At 46.3% G+C, this 18,170-nt stretch overlaps 1 protein-coding gene across 2 annotated transcripts; it reads right to left on the minus strand.

Annotated features, from left to right (window-relative positions):
- Nucleotides 1-776: 776 nt before the first annotated feature.
- On the minus strand, nucleotides 777-17,021 carry ALAS1 (5'-aminolevulinate synthase 1). 2 transcript variants are annotated; one of them, XM_054483757.2, is made up of 11 exons: nucleotides 16,849-17,021; nucleotides 15,641-15,860; nucleotides 12,356-12,583; nucleotides 11,083-11,232; nucleotides 10,184-10,406; nucleotides 9,070-9,254; nucleotides 8,342-8,521; nucleotides 6,869-7,033; nucleotides 3,557-3,825; nucleotides 2,686-2,848; nucleotides 777-1,067 (listed from the first exon to the last, which is right to left on the minus strand). In XM_054483757.2, the coding sequence occupies exons 2-11, from the start codon at nucleotides 15,837-15,839 to the stop codon at nucleotides 907-909; spliced, it is 1,923 nt and encodes a 640-aa protein (XP_054339732.1). In that variant the 5' UTR covers nucleotides 15,840-15,860; nucleotides 16,849-17,021; the 3' UTR covers nucleotides 777-906. The 2 variants fall into 2 exon arrangements, with proteins under 2 accessions (XP_054339732.1, XP_054339733.1); XM_054483758.2 differs by having other exon boundaries at nucleotides 15,641-15,871.
- Between the last annotated feature and the right edge of the window lie 1,149 nt (nucleotides 17,022-18,170).

Below are 18,170 nucleotides of genomic sequence, written 5' to 3' on the forward strand. Positions count from 1 at the left end.
CCAAGAATGAACCAGCAGAGGGGGAGAAATTCTGCAGCAAAGAGATGGCTGCAGGACCATGCAAGAAACAACAGGACCTGAGATACAAATGGAGAGAGGCAGGGTGAGGAGCACAAACCCCTCCGCTTTTGCTGGATGGGACACAACTACAGGTGCAGGAAGCTGACAGGCTGGAGGACGGGGTGGTGACAGACAAGCCAGTCTTCTGACGTCCAGACTTTCACAGGGAAGAATGGGGTCAAGGCAGTAGCTGAAAGGGAAAGTTGGGGGGAGGCAGCTGTAGCAGGACTGCTGGGCAGCACTGACTGTCCATTGAAGATGTGAAGTGAGAAGTTTAAAGTGAAACCGGCCGCCAAGGTGGTGTCACTCTTTCAAAACTGTTCAGTTGCCGGGTGCAGCTGGGTCAGCCACTGGATACAGTAGGCATTAAGGAGGTAGCAGGGCTCAAGCAGTGGGAGGTTCTGCCGCTCCCGCTCTGAAGCCATTACCAGAGCTCCAGTACTTTATTCAGTTTATTCATTCCTAGAATACAGACTGAACTTAAAGGGATGATGATAATTATTATTTTTTATTTCAGAGGCGGTCTTGCTCTGTCACCCAGGCTGGAGTGCAGTGGAGCAATCATGGCTCACTGCAGCTTCAAACTCCTGGCCTCAAGTGATCCTCTTGCTTTGGTCTCCCAAGTGTTGTGATTACAGGTGTGAGCCACTGTGTCTAGCCAATGAAGAATTTTATTCAGTAGCCAATAGCAGAAAGAACCATCACTTAAGCAAGAATTTATTTCCAGGACTATGTTTTTACTATAGATTAAAATTTAATATAACTTAATTCACATATAAAGACAACTCTGAAGACTATCTGGATATGATAATGGCCTGGGGTTAAGTGGAATAATTGAGGTCATGCTCAGGCCTGAGCAGATACCAACTTGCTCAAGCCTGAGAAATAGGACTTCTCTCTTTCACTCATCACTTCAAAATGCAGTGGCCTCCTGCAGAAGTTGCACTCAGCTGAGGAATGCGGCTTCAGTTCCAGCCCCACTTGCTTCCACGTGACTAGCAGATTCTCTGAGGAGAAACAGTTTTTAAATATTAAAGGGAGTAATATACACAAGAGAAATGAAAACATATGTCCACACAAAAACTTGTACACAAATGTTCATAGCAGCATTATTCATAATAGTTAACAAGAGAAACAACCAAATGTCCACCAATAGACGGATAAACAAAATGTGGTAAATCTGTACAATGGAAGGTTATTTGGTAACAGAAAGAAATGAAGTGCTGATGAATGAATGCTACAGCATGGATGAGCCTTGCAGACATGATGCTGGAAGAAGGCAGACACAAAGGAGCACAGGCCATATGATTCCACTTAGACACAAGGTCCAGAAAAGGCAAATCCATAGGGACAGAAGGACCCGTGGTTGACAGGGGCTGGGGATGGGGAAAAGAGGAGTGACTCCTAATGGGTAGGGGCTTCTGAGGTGATGAAAGTGTTCTAGAATCAGATAGAAGTGATGGTTGCATAACACTGGCAGTGTACTTAAAAATCATGGACTTGGATACTTTAAAAGGGTGAATTTTATGGTATGTGAGTTATATCTCTATTGAGATAAGGCTTTTATAAAAATTTTAAGGCTTTTATAAAAATAGAGAGAAAAATAAAACCCAGAGTTGGGCTTGATTTCACAGGCCTGTAGGGAAGAAGCTGCTCCAACACTGCCACGTGACAGTTTAAACCCAGCATTTCCAACAGAACAGAGAGCCTGTGGGGAAGCTGAGCCATGCTGGCCGGGCTTGGGAGGGCAATGTACCTTTGAGGCAGAGGTGACCTGTGGCTAACAGCCCCCTTCCGTCTCTGCCTTTAGGTTGGACATGGGTGGGGCAGTATAGAACCATGGGGCAGTTGAAAATATTGAGCAATTCCTCTTATCAGAGGCGATTAGGTGTGGGGTTATTCAAGGATTATACAACATCATGGAGTAGAGGGCAGTGGCGAAGACAAATGTGAGCTGGACTCCGGAGGGCCAGCAGGGACTCAAGCCTTCAGAGGCCTCTTCTCCCTGCAAGTCATTACCGTGCATCCTTCAGCCACGTAGACAAGGGGGCACTGGGAACACTGGAACACTGAGCGGATTCCCAGGCTCCCTCAGAGCTCCCAAAATGACTCTCCACCCTCTTGATATGAATCAGACAACAAATATCTTTTAGGGTTTTGAACCATTTGAGGGCATGCTTAGTTACTTGGAAAAAGAAGAAACAGGCCGGGCACCATGGCTCACACCTGTAATCCCAGCACTTTGGGAGGCTGAGGTGGGCGGATTACCTGAGGTCGGGAGTTCAAGACCAGCCTGACCAACATGGAGAAACCCCATCTCTACTAAAAATACAAAATCAGCCAGGTGTGGTGGCACATGCCTGTAATCCCAGCTACTCGGGAGGCTGAGGCAGGAGAATTGCTTGAACCTGGGAGGCAGAGGTTGCGGTGAGCCGAGATTGTGCCATTGTACTCCAGCCTGGGCAACAAACAGGCTGAGACACAGTGAAACTCTGTCTCAAAAAAAAAACTAAAAAAAGAAGAAGAAACAAATCTGAATGCCTCTGAAGGCTTCAATTATAAACACTGCAAAGACAGCTTTATGCAACTCCTCAGTGAGGCACCAGCAGCTCCCCAGGTACTCACCAAGGAAGTAGTTCATCATCTGGGGTGTGTGGTGAGGGGTGGGGGCAATCCGTAGGAGCTCTTCTCCCCGGGGCACCGTAGGGTAATTGATTGCTTGCACATAGATGTTATGTCTGCTCATTAGTTCATCACAGACTTCTGTGTTTTTAGCAGCATCTGCAACCTAAGTTCAATGAGAGCAGAAGGTAAGGTCACAACAGGAAGGACTACCTCTTAGCAGAGATTCTAAAGAACACAGTCCCCACAACGCTCAGGCTCAAGACCAGACTGTAGACACATGCAAGCTTGGGGCAGAGGGAAAGCGCTGCCCAAACACCTGTCATTTAAAAGGAGCCAGTGTTGTTTTGTGAACATCAGAGAAGCAAAACCTTATTAAAAAGAAACCCATTTGTAATGAGAAAACACTGGTTCTGTTCATACCAGCAGACAGACTCTCACACCCAGGATGTATCATCTAGATTCAGTTATACTAGCTGTATTCGTTACACTAATTCAACTGTGACATCAACAGTGCTACCATTTGTAGCGGGAAGGGCAAAACCTATTTTGAAATTTACTAAGTAGAAAGCCATACTTCAAAGCTGGCCAAGCTCAGGCTTCTGGAGCTTTCTAGATACAAGCTCTGTGTTTACCCTGCTAAGGTCAGTGCTCCGGAGAGGGAACTTCTGCCCCAGCCTGCTGGGTTCAAAGGCTTTCTTCTCATGGTGAAGTCAGCCAATGGCGGAAACATGACAGAGGGTGGTTGGCTACAACCCCTGCCCTGGCAGTCACCCCGCTCAAGCCCAACTTCAGGAAGGTATGAAGCAGAACATCCGTACATCATGTGTAGAGGCACACCCCACAGCAAGTCCAATCAGAGACAGGCCATTACCCGCACAGGGATGATGTGGCTGGGGCAGTGGACAACAGGGAGGCCGGCATCCATTAGCATCTGTCTCATGAGTTTGACGTTGCGCTGGTGCTGGCGGCGAAGCACCCGTCCCTCAGCGCTCTTCAGGATCCGCACAGACTCCAGGGCTCCAGCCAGCAGCATGGGTGGCAGAGAGGTGGTGAAGATAAAGCCAGCAGCATAGGACCGTACAGTGTCAATCAGAGAACTCGTGCTGGCGATGTACCCTCCAACACAGCCAAAGGCTTTGCCTGGGAGCAGATAGCTTCATTAATTACAGCAATAGCCTCTAAATGGACACAGCAAGGTGTTGTGGAGCCTCAAAGCACTGACTTTTCTCCTTATCTTCTTAATTTGTTCCTGGACTGATTGGAGTAGTCATGCACCGCAATAATGATGTCTCAGTCAATGATGACCACATATATGATGGTCCCGTAAGATTATAATACTGTATTTTTACTGTACCTTTTCTATGTTTAGGTATGTTTAGATACACAAATACCACGGTGTTGCCAACAGTATCCAATACAGGAACATGTTGTACAGGTTTGCAGCCTAGGAGCAACAGGCCATACCACAAAGCCTAAGTGTGCAGTAGGCTATACTATCTAGGTTTACGTAAGTACACTCTATGGTGTTTGCACAATGATGAAATCGCCAGTGATGCAATTCTCAGAACGTATCCCCCATCATTAAGCAACGCATGACTATAAAAGGATATCTAATCTTCCTTTTTTTTTTAGAGACAGGGTCTTGCTCTGTCACCCAGGCTGGAGTGCAGTGGCATGATCATAGCTCTCTGCAGTCTCAACCTCCTGGGCTCAAGTATTCCTTCCGCCTCAGCCTCCCAAGTAGCTAGGACAGGTGTACACCACCATGCCTGGCTAATTTTTTAAATTTTTATTTTGTGTAGAGAGGAGGCCATGCTTCGTTGCCCAGGGCTGGTCTCAAACTCCTGGGCTCAAGTGATCCTTCTGTCTCAGCCTCCCAAAGTGCTGGGATTCAGGTGTGAGCTATCGTGCCTGGCTACTCATTTTTAAAAGGGTAAAAAAGCTAAGGCAAGTTACAAAAGGGTCTTGCCCAAAGTCATATGGCCAAGCTTGTGTCTAACCAGGATCAAAATGCAGGTCTTCCAATCAGACCTGACACCTCAGTGACTGGTCCCAGTGTGCCCAAATACCCTGCTGCTGCCTCCCTTCCCACCATCTTATTCTCCTTTCCCTTTCTCACCCAGGCTTGCTGCTCTGACAGCCAGCACAGCTCCACTCCCCATGTCTGCACTGCATGTGCTCTTTGGAACAAGACTGGCTCTGCAGTGCTTGCACCATCCTCCCACAGCGAACATTATCCCAGAGGCTGGAATTTTATCCAGCTAAGGCATTAACTGTTTTGGTGTGACTGGTGTTATTTCCTACTTAAGGACAAAACTCTTGACAATTAATGCATTTGCTAGACAAATATGAAAACTCAGAACCTGTTAGGATTGATTTAGGGCCAGACTTGGTTTTCAATTCTCATTGAGTCCTTTTGTATAATCTACATCTCAAGTTTCAGGATTAAAAACTCCAGAAGAGGCCAGGTGCAGTGGCTCACACCTATAGTCCCAGCACTTTGGGAGGCCGAGGTAGGCAAATCACTTGAGCTCAGGAGTTAGAGACCAGCCTGGCCAACATGGTGAAACCCCGTTTCTACTAAAGATACAAAAATTAGCCAGGCATGCTAGCGCACACCTGTAGTCTCAGTTATTCAGGAGGTTGAGATGGGAGGATCACTTGAGCCCAGGAGGTGGAGGCTGCAGATGAGCTGTGATCACACCTGGGCGACAGAGTAAGAGCCTGTCTCAAAAAACAAAAAGAACTCCAGAAGAGGCTTCATAGATCTTAAAATTACATTCTATAATTAATGTTTTTGCTAAAACCACATACAAAGCTGGGTTGGTTCAATCTCCTATGGTACAAAGTTTCTCTCTCCAGCCTTTTCCATCTCACAATGACCATACCTTCAAAGAGCCCACATCAGGAGACATCCTTAAAAGAAAAGAGCTTCTGGCCAGGTGCGGTGGCTCACGCCTGTAATCCCAGCACTTTGGGAGGCTGAGGCAGGCAGATCATGAGGTCAGGAGATTGAGACCATCCTGGCTAACACGGTGAAACCCTGTCTCTACTAAAAATACAAAAAATTAGCCAGGCATGGTGGCGGGTACCTGTAGTCCCAGCTACTCGGGAGGCTGAGGCAGTAGAATGGCATGAACCCGGGAGGTGGAGCTTGCAGTGAGCTAAGATCATACCACTGCACTCCAGCCTGGGCAACAGAGCGAGACTCCGTCTCAAAAAAAAAAAAAAAAAAAAAAGAAAACAAAAGAGCTTCTTGAATTAGGACACGTGATCAGGTGCTTTTCTCCTGGTAGGGGTTCCACCCTTAGAACTCCCAGGCTTTCTGGGTCTGCACTAGGTTCTCATACCCCTTGATGGTGCTGAAGGACACTTTTTAAAAAGCCTGCCCTTCTTTTACCAAGCATAGGCTATAAACTGGCATTTTAGCTAACTGCTAGATGGGTTTCCAACTGCCTTACCCACTTTTGAAGGCTTAAAAAAAACCTTCAAATTTATGTAATTTTCATCTCTTTAGGGTTCTCATAGGTTCTCAGAGGGAATGTCTATAGTAACTGTTTGCATACAACTTATTTACCTTCTCCACATAAATTTTGATTTAGGTCCTATTGTTTTCTCCATTATATTGATGATGAAACTGAGGTATAGAAAGGTTAACTACCAATTCAAGGTCACACAACTAGTGAGGTGGCAGGACTCCAAAGTCTAGTTCCCACCTACCAGGAGACATAGCCTCTGTATGAGGAAGAGCAGAGGAAAACCAGGATGAATTAGAATGTTCCCACGTGGCAGGCACGGAGCTCAGCACTTCACAACACCTGAACCTAACAAGTGCTCCAGGAGAAAAGTACTAGAAGTCTTTTTTCTTTTTAATTAAGAACAGCCTGAGGCACAGAGAGTACAGGCTCTTGCCATGGCATGTGGCTAGACCCACAACTATGTCTGAAATGAGCTCAGATGGCAATAACTGGTCTATCTGTGTGTTAGGCTGTGGGATTTACTTTGATTCTAAGAGCCATGCCTCCATGACCCAAGGCATTCCACTAAGCTGGGCCAAAAGAAAGAGTGGCCAAGGCTTCATATGCTGTCAGGCTGTCTCCTCACCTGATCCCAGTTAGACTAATTAGTACTTGGCCTTGTTAGGATAATGGAATTTAATGTATGTAATGCAATGTATACATACCAAGTGTTCCAGAAATGATGTCCATTTTTGGCATGACTCCATCCCGATCCCCAATCCCTCCACCTCGAGCCCCATACAGCCCCACTGCATGGACCTCATCCACGAAGGTGATTGCTCCAAACTCATGGGCCACATCACACAGCTCTTCCAGTGGGCACACTGCCCCTGAGGAAAGACCAGAGACTGTTCTGAAGAGCTTGCCACTTCAGAAATTTCTGTTTTGGTTAGAGTCAGAACAATGTAAACTTATATTCTAACGTATCAGTTTCAATATTGGAAAGAAAATGAATTTCCTCCAATTTCTAGGTTACCTGGGGTCCCAGAGCCTAGTAAAAGCCAGAATAGAAAATCCACTTTCACCCAAATCTATTAAAAAAAGTCCATCAATTACAAATCTTGGCAGAATGCAATACTACACAGCAATACAAAAAGAATGAGACCATGTCCTTTACAGCAATATGGATGGAGCTAGAGGCCATCCTAAGTGAATTAATACAGGAACGGAAAAACCAAATATCACTCTCACTTATAAGTGGAAGCTAAACATTGAGAACACATGGACACAAAGAAGGGAACAACAGACACCAGGGACCAACTTGAGGGTGGAGGGTAGGAGGAGGGTGAGATCAAAAACTACCTATTGGGTACTACGCTTATTACCTAGGTGATGAAATAATTTGTACACCAACACCCTGTGACATATAATTTACCCATATAATAAACCCGCACATGTACCCAGTGAACCTAAAAGTTGGAAGAAAAAGAATAAATCCTGGCAGAAAGGAAAAGAAAATTAAAAAACACAACAGGCCGGGCACGGTGGCTCACGCCTGTAATCCCAGCACTTTGGGAGGCCAAGGCGGGCGGATGACAAGGTCAGGAGATCAAGACCATCCTAGCTAACACGGTGAAACCCCGTCTACTAAAAATACAAAAAGTTAGGCCAGGTGCGGTGGCTCACACCTATAATCCCAGCTCTTTGGGAGGCTGAGGTGGGCAGATCACGAGGTCAGGAGATCGAGACCATCCTAGCTAACACGGTGAAACCCTGTCTCTACTAAAAATACAAAAAATTAGCTGGGTGTGGTGGGCGCCTGTAGTCCCAGCTACTCAGGAGGCTGAGGTGGGAGAATGGCGTGAACCCAGGAGGTGGAGCTTGCAGTGAGCTAAGATCGTGCCACTGCACTCCAGCCTGGGTGACAGAGCGAGACTCGGTCTCAAAAAAAAAAATTAGCCAGGCATGGTAGCAGGCGCCTGTAGTCCCAGCTACATGGGAGGCTGAGGCAGGAGAATGGCGTGAACCTGAGAGGTGGAGCTTGTAGTGAGTCGAGATCACACCACTGCACTTCAGCCTGGGCAACACAGCGAGACTCTGTCACCAAAAAAAAAAAACACAACAAAACACCATACTTTTAAAGAGTTCAGGCCTAGTTTTTCATCTTAGGTTTCAGAGGAACCTCCATCCAGACTTACCATCCATTGAATGGACAGTTTCAAATGCCACAATCTTGGGGACTGAGGGGTCAGATCTTTGCAGCAGTTCTCTGAGATGGCTGACATCATTGTGGCGGAAGATGTACTTTGGCACTCGGCTGTTTCGAATCCCTTGGATCATGGAGGCATGGTTCCCAGAATCAGAGTAAATCTCACAGCCTAAGACAACAAAAATGCTATTTATTGCCATGTGCATCGAAGACAAATTATTTCCTAGAGAGAGACAACAGACTTTTCCTTGGAAATGATGCTTTGAAAATGCCTAGTAGGAAAAAGACACTGTGTGCCAATTTCTTCCTGGCAAAATAACTAGTTAGCGCTTCCCCTGTGAGAAGGCCCAAAGGTGCAGAATAACCTTGTGGCAGGCAATTAATCTGCTCTTAAATCTGACTGCCTCACTCCAAACTCAATCAAGAGCTAACTAAATGATTAAGAGACTTCTCCAAAGGATCATCTTAGAATACAAAACATATTTGAGGCAATTAGCTCAAGGACGAGACGTTTCAAGTTTGAATTTTTACTGGTATCACGTTCTCCTTGAACCCATAATGTACAGTTAGCATTTCATGCTTGACCCCAGAACAAATGCCCAGATAGGATTATGATTTTCAATTGAGAGGTTCTGGTAAGCCTTCTTTGTTGCCAATATTCTTGTTATTACTAAGAAACCCAAAAAACTCTAAGGCACCCATGCCAGGCTTCCTTACCTGGCATCATCTTAGCCAGGGTGAAGAGGGTTGAGTCATTGGCCACAAAGCACGAGGAAAACAAGAGTGCAGCATCTTTTCCATGGAGGTCTGCCAGCTCCCGCTCTAAGTCCACATGGAACTTACTAGTTCCAGAAATATTTCTTGTACCACCTGCTCCAGCACCATGTTGTTTCAAAGTGTCCCTGTTTAAAAATACAAACAAACAAAACCAGAAAATAAAGCTCATGGTTCTAAACACCATGTGAATTTTTTCCTCTTTCTAGGATCCAGGAGATTGAAACATGTTGATGTAGCAACTCTCTCACTGTGAAACCTGGGGTCAGAAATTTCAACTGATTTCATCTTTAGACTAGGTGGGAGAAGGTGTCAACGCTAGGGTGATGATACCTCCAGGAATCATCAAGAACAAGTGTTCATTTAACAGTCAGTAAGTGCTTGGTATTAGCTGAGTTTATTTTCTAAGAAACTAAGGTTTATTTTCTCTGAGAAACATTATTCTTTCAAATAACACGTTAGCTTAAGAAAAACCAAACTCTAGAGGGACATCCTGGATGGTGGTTACCCTCTGCAAGCTGGTCATGTAATGTTAGGATATATCACTATCATTAAACCTCAGACTGGGATCCTCTTTTGCAAGCCTTTGGAGAATCTGGCAAGCAACTCTCTCCAGCATCCCTAGGCTGGTGAGCCTCCTGAAGGACGAGTGATGGGATCTACCATCCTTTTTAACATGTCTTTTGGAGTAGCTTTTTCTCTAGCGCTGCTAGATTCGTATTTCTCCACTCACAGCCACAACCAAGGATGTCTCTGTGAAAGACTGCCTGGTGTTAAAGGCACACTCACTTGCAGAGTGATAGAAAGTGGACTGACATGTGTGGTCATTGAGCCTATAAGCTTGAACCCTCACAAGCTAAGGGGCTCCAGCAGCTACCTGCATATTAGAGTTCCTTTAAAAGTAATCTGTAGATATTTTTCAGAAGCTAAGAATAGTATTTTGCTATGGCACACTTTCAGCTACTGAATGTTCTCTCCATAAAAGATCCAACCCCTATACATCATCATTGGCTTGCCAAATAACACCAGTAATATTTGAAAGCCAAGGGCTACTTACATAACTGCCCCACACACCCGTGGGTGGCGACTCATTCCTAGGTAGTCATTACTGCACCAGACTGACACCTGCTTTTTGGTGATGAGGGAGTCTGAATAGTCATCTGCCATGGGGAAGATGTGTGCTCGCCGGTTCACAGTTTTAAAAACTCGATAGGTGTGGTCATTCTTTTTCTCATCAATTTTTTTCTCAAAGAAACGATCATACTGAAAAGTGGAAACAGCTAAAAATTGAACAAAAGACAGTACAGAATGATGGTTGTGAAACACAATTGCATTTTGGTGAAAGACAACAAGTCTCAGCTTGGCAACTGAGGGAGATCCTGGGCAGGTTATCTGATGTCCTCATCTTGTAAGTAAATAAGACTGTATGTCGTGTTTGGCCCAGTGCCATGTGTAGATGGTAAGTATTAAAGGACAGAAGGCAGGCTACCAACAGCATCTGTAGTCACCACAACCAAAAGCACCTGCTCACGCAAGCAAGGGATATGGCTTTCAAGCCTCAACTCACCATATATTTTTTGTTTTTCCTAGAGACAGAGTCTCTCTCTGTCATTCAGGCTGGAGCGCAATAGCGTGATCATAGCTCACTGAACCTTGAAGTCTTGTGCTTAAGCAATCTTCCCACCTTAGCCTCCTGAGTAGCTGGGACTATAGATGCAAGCCATCATGCCTGGCTAATTAAAAAAATTGTTTTTGTAGAGATAGTGTCTTGCTATGTTGCCAAGGCTGGTCTCAAACTCCTGGCCTCAAGTGATCTCCCGCCTCAGCCTCCCAAAGAGCAGGGATTACAGGTATGAGCTACTGTGCTCAGCCTCACCATGCAATTTTATATTTAATCTAATGTACATTTAAATTATAAATTCTCTCCTACATCAGGCAAATAACAATGAGACTTACATTTTGGCAAGTTATCTTGAAGAAGATGAGACACTCTTTCTGGTCTTTGCTTTTGCATGATGTCCTGGAAGTTCTTCAGCAGTCCACTGGGATCCCCTCCATCGGTTTTCACACTAACCACACCGGGGCCTCCTGAGGTTTCAGCAACCTCTGGAACAAAAGTAACAAGAAACAAATGGGACCAACTTTCTATTCTGAGTTCACAATATCTTCCAAACATATTGTCAAAAATGGCTTATGGCCTAGTTCACAAAAAAGGCCAAGCATAATCAAAGTTAGTTGTAACTGAGTGTACAAAGCATCTCTTCTATTTTAGTTACTGTAATGGCAGACTCTTGGTGTTGTTTTCAGAGCTACTGGCCAGCTTTAATGAACAATGAAGTCCAAAGCTTTCTTGCTGGTTGGCATGTCTTATTCACTCCACTACATCCCCACCCCAATCCTAATCTCAATTTTCTGTTTTCTTTTTGAGACAGAGTCCCATTCTGTCACCCAGGCTGGAGAGCAGTGGCATGATCTCGACTCATTGCAACCTCTGCCTCCTGAGTTCAAGCAATCCTCCCTTCTCAACCTCCTGAGTAGATGGGACTATAGGCATGCGCCATCATGCCCAGCTAATCTTTGTATTTTTGGTAGGGATGGGGTTTCCCCATGTTGGCCTGGCTGGTCTTAAACTCCTGGCCTCAGGTGATCTACCTGCCTCGGCCTCCCAAAGTGCCGGGATTATAGGTGTGAGCCACTGGACCTGGTCCTAATCTCAATTTTCTTCATAGAAAACAATTTTGGCCATATGCATAATTTCTGCTGGTTAGGCTTTTGGGGAGCCTTGAGTTCTCTGCAGATATAGCCACATCTATATATTGTGGAGTTAAGGTTGCTATTCAATGACCATCAGTAAGACACACAGCTTGGGAGACCTAGGACCAGCACTTACTGCAGTAAAACCATTGTTTTCTATCTTTATCCTACCAGATGATGGGAAAGACCAAAGGGACAAAAGGCAGCTGGTGGCAGCTCAAGACTGCAGGTTATTTTCAGAAATTAAGTAGTAACTATAAAAGCTGGTCACATCCTACACACGCACCAGAAAGAAAGTCCCACTTTCGCAATACAGTCCCTTGACTGTCTATCTTGAAGACCTTCCTCTCTGGCCCTAAAAGAGGAAGGTGTTTCTATAAATACTGCCCTAAATAGCTCATACACAAATCTGAGGGCCCAAAAGAACTACAAGGACCCCTTCACTACCACTAATGGTTCGCAACTCATCTCTTACCTTTCCTCACGGCATTCATTTCCTGCACATCCTCCTGAAGCTCAAGACTGGCTTTGCAGAAGACACTGCTGCCTCTCTGATTCATCTGTGCTGCCAGGAAAGGGCATTTGCTTGCAGTGCCCTGGCTTGTGGCAGGCAAGGGGTGTCCAGACGGAAGCTGCGTGCCATCTGGACTCTGCTGGGATCCATCAGGAGTCTGTTGGACCTTGGCCTTGGCAGTTTTGTCTTCTGAGGGAGGAAATGGAAAAAGTGAAGCATCAGATCTGGTTGCACAGTGTGTAAGAAAACCATTTATTTCTTTCTTTTATTGCCTCAAAGATAAACTTAATACTTACTCTACCCCACCATCCAGACACAAGTTTTTTTTGTTTTTTTTAAGATGGAGTCTTGCTCTGTACCCCAGGTTGGAGTGCAGTGGCACAATTTGGCTCACTACAACCTCCACCTCCTGGGTTCAAGTGATTCTCGTGCCTCAGCCTCCCAAGTAGCTGGGATTACAGGTGTGCACCACCATGCCTGGCTAATTTGTGTATTTTTAGTAGAGATGGGGTTTCACCATGTTGTCCAGGCTGGTCTTGAACTCCTGACCTCAGGTTATCCACCTGCCTTGGCCTCCCAAAGTGCTGGGATTATAGGCGTGAACCACTGCACTCAGCCACAAGCTTATTTTTATTAGGTTCTGCTAATCTCTCTAGTTTTTCATCTGCTTCACAGGAAACAATGCTTCTATGAAGAGTTAACTGGCACATTCCAGTTGCCTCTTAAACCCATAGTATTTCTCTTCATAAATCCAAAAAAGTACCATTTTCTAGTTTTAGACAACCCGGAATCCTTGAGTTGGATCATTTCCAGTAATTTCTACCCCAACTACACTCAGCTTATTTTATGAGAGGACACACTCTGTAAAGTAACTGGAAATATTCACACACATTTTTTTCTCTGCTAACATTTTCTTTTCCTTTTTTTTGAAACAGGATCTCACTCTGTCAACCAGGCTAGAGTGCATGGTGCAATCATAGCTAACTGCAGCTTTGACCTCCAGGCTCAAGTGATCCTCTCATCTCAGCCCTCCAAGTAGCTTGGACTGCAGGTGTTCTACTGCGCCCAGCTAATTCTTTTTTTTTTTATTTTTTGTAGAGACGGAGTCTTGTTATGTGGCCCTAGCTTCTATCAAACTCCTAGGCTCAAGCAATCCTCCCACCTCAGCCTCTCGAAGTGCTGGAATTACAGGCATGAGCCACCACATCCTGTCTCTGCTGACATTTTCTAAACAGATTCTTGACAAAGAGGCTTGCTGTTGCTTAACATAAAAGCTATTGGTTTTCATCTAAACAAAAGAAATTAGACTAAAATGTAGGTCTTTAGATTGCTAATAAAGTAAGAAAAAATAGGGGTATATCACATTCACATACCTCATCTACTTTCTCATCTAAATTCATCAAAGTCTGCTGACTTAACACAGTTGGCTGGTAATTATCCTTCTAGTTACAGTGACCTCCCTCTCCCCTTGAGCAAATTCATTCACCTTCTTTCTAGAAAAGTCTTTCTTCATCATTCTGGAATACTCCTGTGAGTCACTGGCTAGCCTTTCCTATAATTTGGGTAAGGCGTCTCAATACAGTTTTCATTAAAATCTTCTATAAAGGAAAGCCAAAAAAAATTATTTTGAAGTTAATTTCATTTATTATAAAAGTAATACATATTCATTAAAGTCTAGAAAAAGAAAAAAAAATCCTATCATTTAAAACATAACCATTGCAAGCATTTTGGTAAAAAAGACATAACTAACTCTTGAAAATAAACCCTACAAAGGATTAAATCCTTTCTGCTTAAAGAAAAAAAAACTTCTTTTCTTACAAGCCCATACCCAGAGAACACGCCTAAGAAAAACCTGTAAAATATTCTCTAGGATTAAGTGGAACCTGAAAAGCTTTGTTCTCTCCTATCAGAACCAGGGCAAACTAAATTCAACTCTAGTCTCTTTGTTAAAAAAAACAACAACAAATGTATATATAAATAAAGATACATGGCATGATCTCAGCTCACTGCAACCTCCACCTCCCGGATTCAAGCAATTCTCATGCCTCAGCCTCCCAAATAGCTGGGATTACAGGCGTACACCACCATGTCCAGCCAATTTTTGTATTTTTTGTAACAATGGGGTTTCACCATGTGGCCAGGCTGGTCTCGAACTCCTGGCCTCAGGTGATCAAACTGCCTTGGCCTCCCAAAGTGCTGGGATTAAAGGAGTGAGCCACTGCACACAGCCAAGGTAAATTTGTTTTTAAAAATCACTAATAAATACTGTACAATTTCACTTATATGAGGTACCTAGAATAGTCAAATTCATAGAGACAGAAAGCAGAATGGTGGTTGCCAGGGGTTGGGGAGAGAGGAATGGAGAGTTACTGTTTGGTGGGTATAGAATTTCAGTTTGGGAAGATGAAAAAAATTCTGAAGATGGATGGTGGTGATAACACAACAATATGAATGTACCACTGAACTGCATATTTTTAAGTGCTAAAAATGGTAATTTTTCTTGGGCATTTTACCACAATAAAACAAAAACTTTTAAGGAAAAAAAAAATCACTACTTTAAAAAGCCAAAGGGGCCAGGCACGGTGGCTCACGCCTGCAATCCCAGCACTCTGGGAGGCTGAGGCAGGTGTATCATTTGAGGTCAGGAGTCCGAGACCAGCCTGGCCAACAAGGTGAAACCCTACTAAAAGTACAAAAATTATCCAGGCGTGGTGGTGCATGCCTGTAATTCCAGATACTTGGAAGGCTGAGGCAGGAGAATCGCTTGAACCTGGGAGGTGGAGGTTGCAGTAAGCCGAGATTGCATCACTGCACTCCAACCTGGGCGACAGAGCAAGACTCTGTCTCAAAAAAGAAAAAATAAATAAATAAAAAGCCGAAGGCCAAATGTTTAATGAGGGAAATTAGAAGGCCAAATGTTTAATGAGGGAAATTAGAACATTCCAATTTAATATTTATGTGAAGGAGGCACTGAGGAAACACTAAAACCCCAACAGACACTAACATGCAATCCAAAAACCTGTTATGTGCAACACTGGCCACTGTTTCACCTTTAAAGATGGAAAAGCTAAAAGTGCCTACCCTTGGAGCGACAGTCATATGAGATGATCTGTGCTCAGAGCCCAGCCTGCACATAGCAGCCCTCTGTGAGTGAGTGTGACCCTCACCACCACTGTGGGGACTGCTTCTAGTCTACCAATGAGCACAAACACCCGTACCTGCTCCTTCATTGTCAATGACACTTACTCTCACTGGCCGGAGGAGTTTCTTTGATCTGTTGGTAGTGTACTGCTGCAGTGGACAATGCCCGAGGGGCTGGCTTAGCCCCAACTTCCATCATCTTGGGGCAGTTTTGGGCATAGAACAACAGAGATTTGCCTGCTTTCTGCAGAAAGGCCTGGGGGACTCGGGACAAGAATGGGCAGCGGCGAACAACAGTCTCCATGTTCAAGAAGTCTGCTGGCTCCTGTGGAAAGACTGATGATGAGTGACATCAACAGTTGTTAATAATCAGGAAAATATCACCGCAAGCTCACTGGATTCAGGTGTCAACTGCAGTTTATATAAAGGGTACCCTGGAATACTAACACTTCTCCCTCAAAAATGCCTAAGGACAGCACTGATGTGAGACTCAGCTAAGGAATGGTGACCACTTTACCAGGGTCACCAACTTCTTCATTCCCCAGCGCTACACAAAGTCACCTGCAAAGCAACTTCACCAAATGAAGTAAATACTGACAGTACATAATCAAGGGGGCGGAAGGATGAGGGAAAAGTCAAGAACAGGTTTGGAATGCCAGAGGTTTCTTAGGGAGATGCACAGTGCAGATAAGACATCTTGGCTTACATCTAGGTGGAGAAGGGATGGTAGGGAAGAAGCCACTCATCCATCCAGGCAGGGAAGACTCTTAGGGATCCTGACTTTCTCCTGGTCCCCACATCCCCTAAACCCGAGTAAGGGGTCCAGCAGGGTCCCGAGTCCCTGAAGCAAGGATTCCTCCGCGGTCGTGTCCCCACAGCGGGAAGAACTGGGCATAACTGAGAAAGGAGGGGCACAAATGAGGGTAGGGGTATGAGGGCCAGCGCCTTGGGCCTCACTGGGGACGCGCAGGGGATTATAAAGTCGAGGGAGTTGAGTCTGGAGAAAGAAGGCAGTCCTGCGGCAGTGGGGGTCAGAGATGACCCGCGGTCGAGGTCTCGAGAATGACGGGAGGGGTATGAGAAGTGAATTCTAAAGCGGCGGGTTCAACCGGGAATAGCAGGAAGGGGCCGAAAGGGGGAAACTGAGGCGGCCGTCTAGGCAAAAGATCTGGAGGATAAACGCTGACCTCAAGGCGGCGGGTGACTGGGACAGTGGGGGATGGGGTCCCAGCTCCTGGGGGAGCGGTGCCCCGGCTGGCAGGACACCCCGGGGCTTCCTCGGCCGGCGCCGCACCTACCGCGCGGGCCCTCACCTGCGCTGGGGACTCTGCGGAGGCGACGGCGAAGGAGGCGGGCACTCAAGCCGAAAACTCCAAACCAAACGTTCGTTGCCCTTGTCCGGGAGCAGCCTCAGGCCGCGATCGCCGGCGCCTTAATATACAGCGGGAGTGACCGCTGCGCATGCGCCGTGGGCGCTGCCTTCTTCCGCGCAGGCGCGCCGCGTAGCCCTCGGCGAGCCGGGGGGGCGGGGCAGAGAGGCCCACTTCTTGGGCTTTGCGGTATCTGTGCCGCCGGGGATTCCCCGGCTTGCCTGCAGGGAGGAGGAAGCGCCAGGCGGTGGGCGGACGAGGTCTCTTTTCCCGACCTCATCCTGCACCCTCGTGCTGCCTCCCCACCAACTACCCTGGGCTTCAGAACCCTACGCCCCAATTGTGGGGTATAAAATGGCAAGGTGGAGGCGAGGTGCCGCTAGGTTCAAGTTGGGGGCTACGGGTTGTTAAGCTGGGTGTCTTGGACGTGGAGGAAGAAGGAGATCCAAGGGGTTCTGGACCGGGGTGTTAAGCAGGATCCATCCCACCTGCGGCTTGCTTTGGAAACTGTGAGCAAGGGCTTCCCGGAGGAGGTGGAGCTGGCTATATCGCCCACAGATGGAGTGGTCCTGGCAGGATGCGGAAGAAGCGGGACACTCAGCTGTGGCGCTTTCTGGTCTAAGATGATCCAGAGGGGACAGAGGAACAGGGCTAGGATGGAACCCATCCACTCCACAGCTCTGAGCACTTGGGGAGGAGGGGAAGGCACAGGGCCTCACAATAGTTAGCGCGTAACAAATATTAGCCACTATTTTTATTTTCCATCCAGGGTTGTCTGAAGCCCCTTGCTGGCCACCCTGGGCACCAGCAGTGTGGCTTAGGCCTCCATCCCAAAGGTCAGCGTTGGGCCATACCTCCATTGAGTTTCCCCGTTACAACACATAAAGTGTAGGGCTTGGCAAACCCCTCTCAGGAATGTCAGTCTGGCTTCCTTGCTCCACACCCTTCCCAGCTTGGCTTGGGCTGTGTTGGGCTGGGCCTGTGCCAGGCTCAGAGGTACTCTCCTCCATCTTGAGGAAAGGGCCTTTGAGGGTATTCCTTTCCCAGCTGAGCATTAACAAGAGGGACAAAGTCCAGAATGATGGTGACCAGGGTGTGTCCAGGTACTTTGCATTTCTATCTCTGAGCACCCAGCTGGCTGCAAGGCAGGTGAGGTGAGTCTCCACCTTCAGAGGAGGCATCTGGGTTCAGAGTGGCAGTGGGACCAGTCCAGGATGAGGGCTTTGGTCTGAGAGCTCGAGACCCAGTTCTGTGCCATTCAGCCA

This window comes from Pongo pygmaeus, chromosome 2 (genome assembly GCF_028885625.2).
Source record: "Pongo pygmaeus isolate AG05252 chromosome 2, NHGRI_mPonPyg2-v2.0_pri, whole genome shotgun sequence".
Taxonomy (NCBI): Eukaryota; Metazoa; Chordata; class Mammalia; order Primates; family Hominidae; genus Pongo; species Pongo pygmaeus.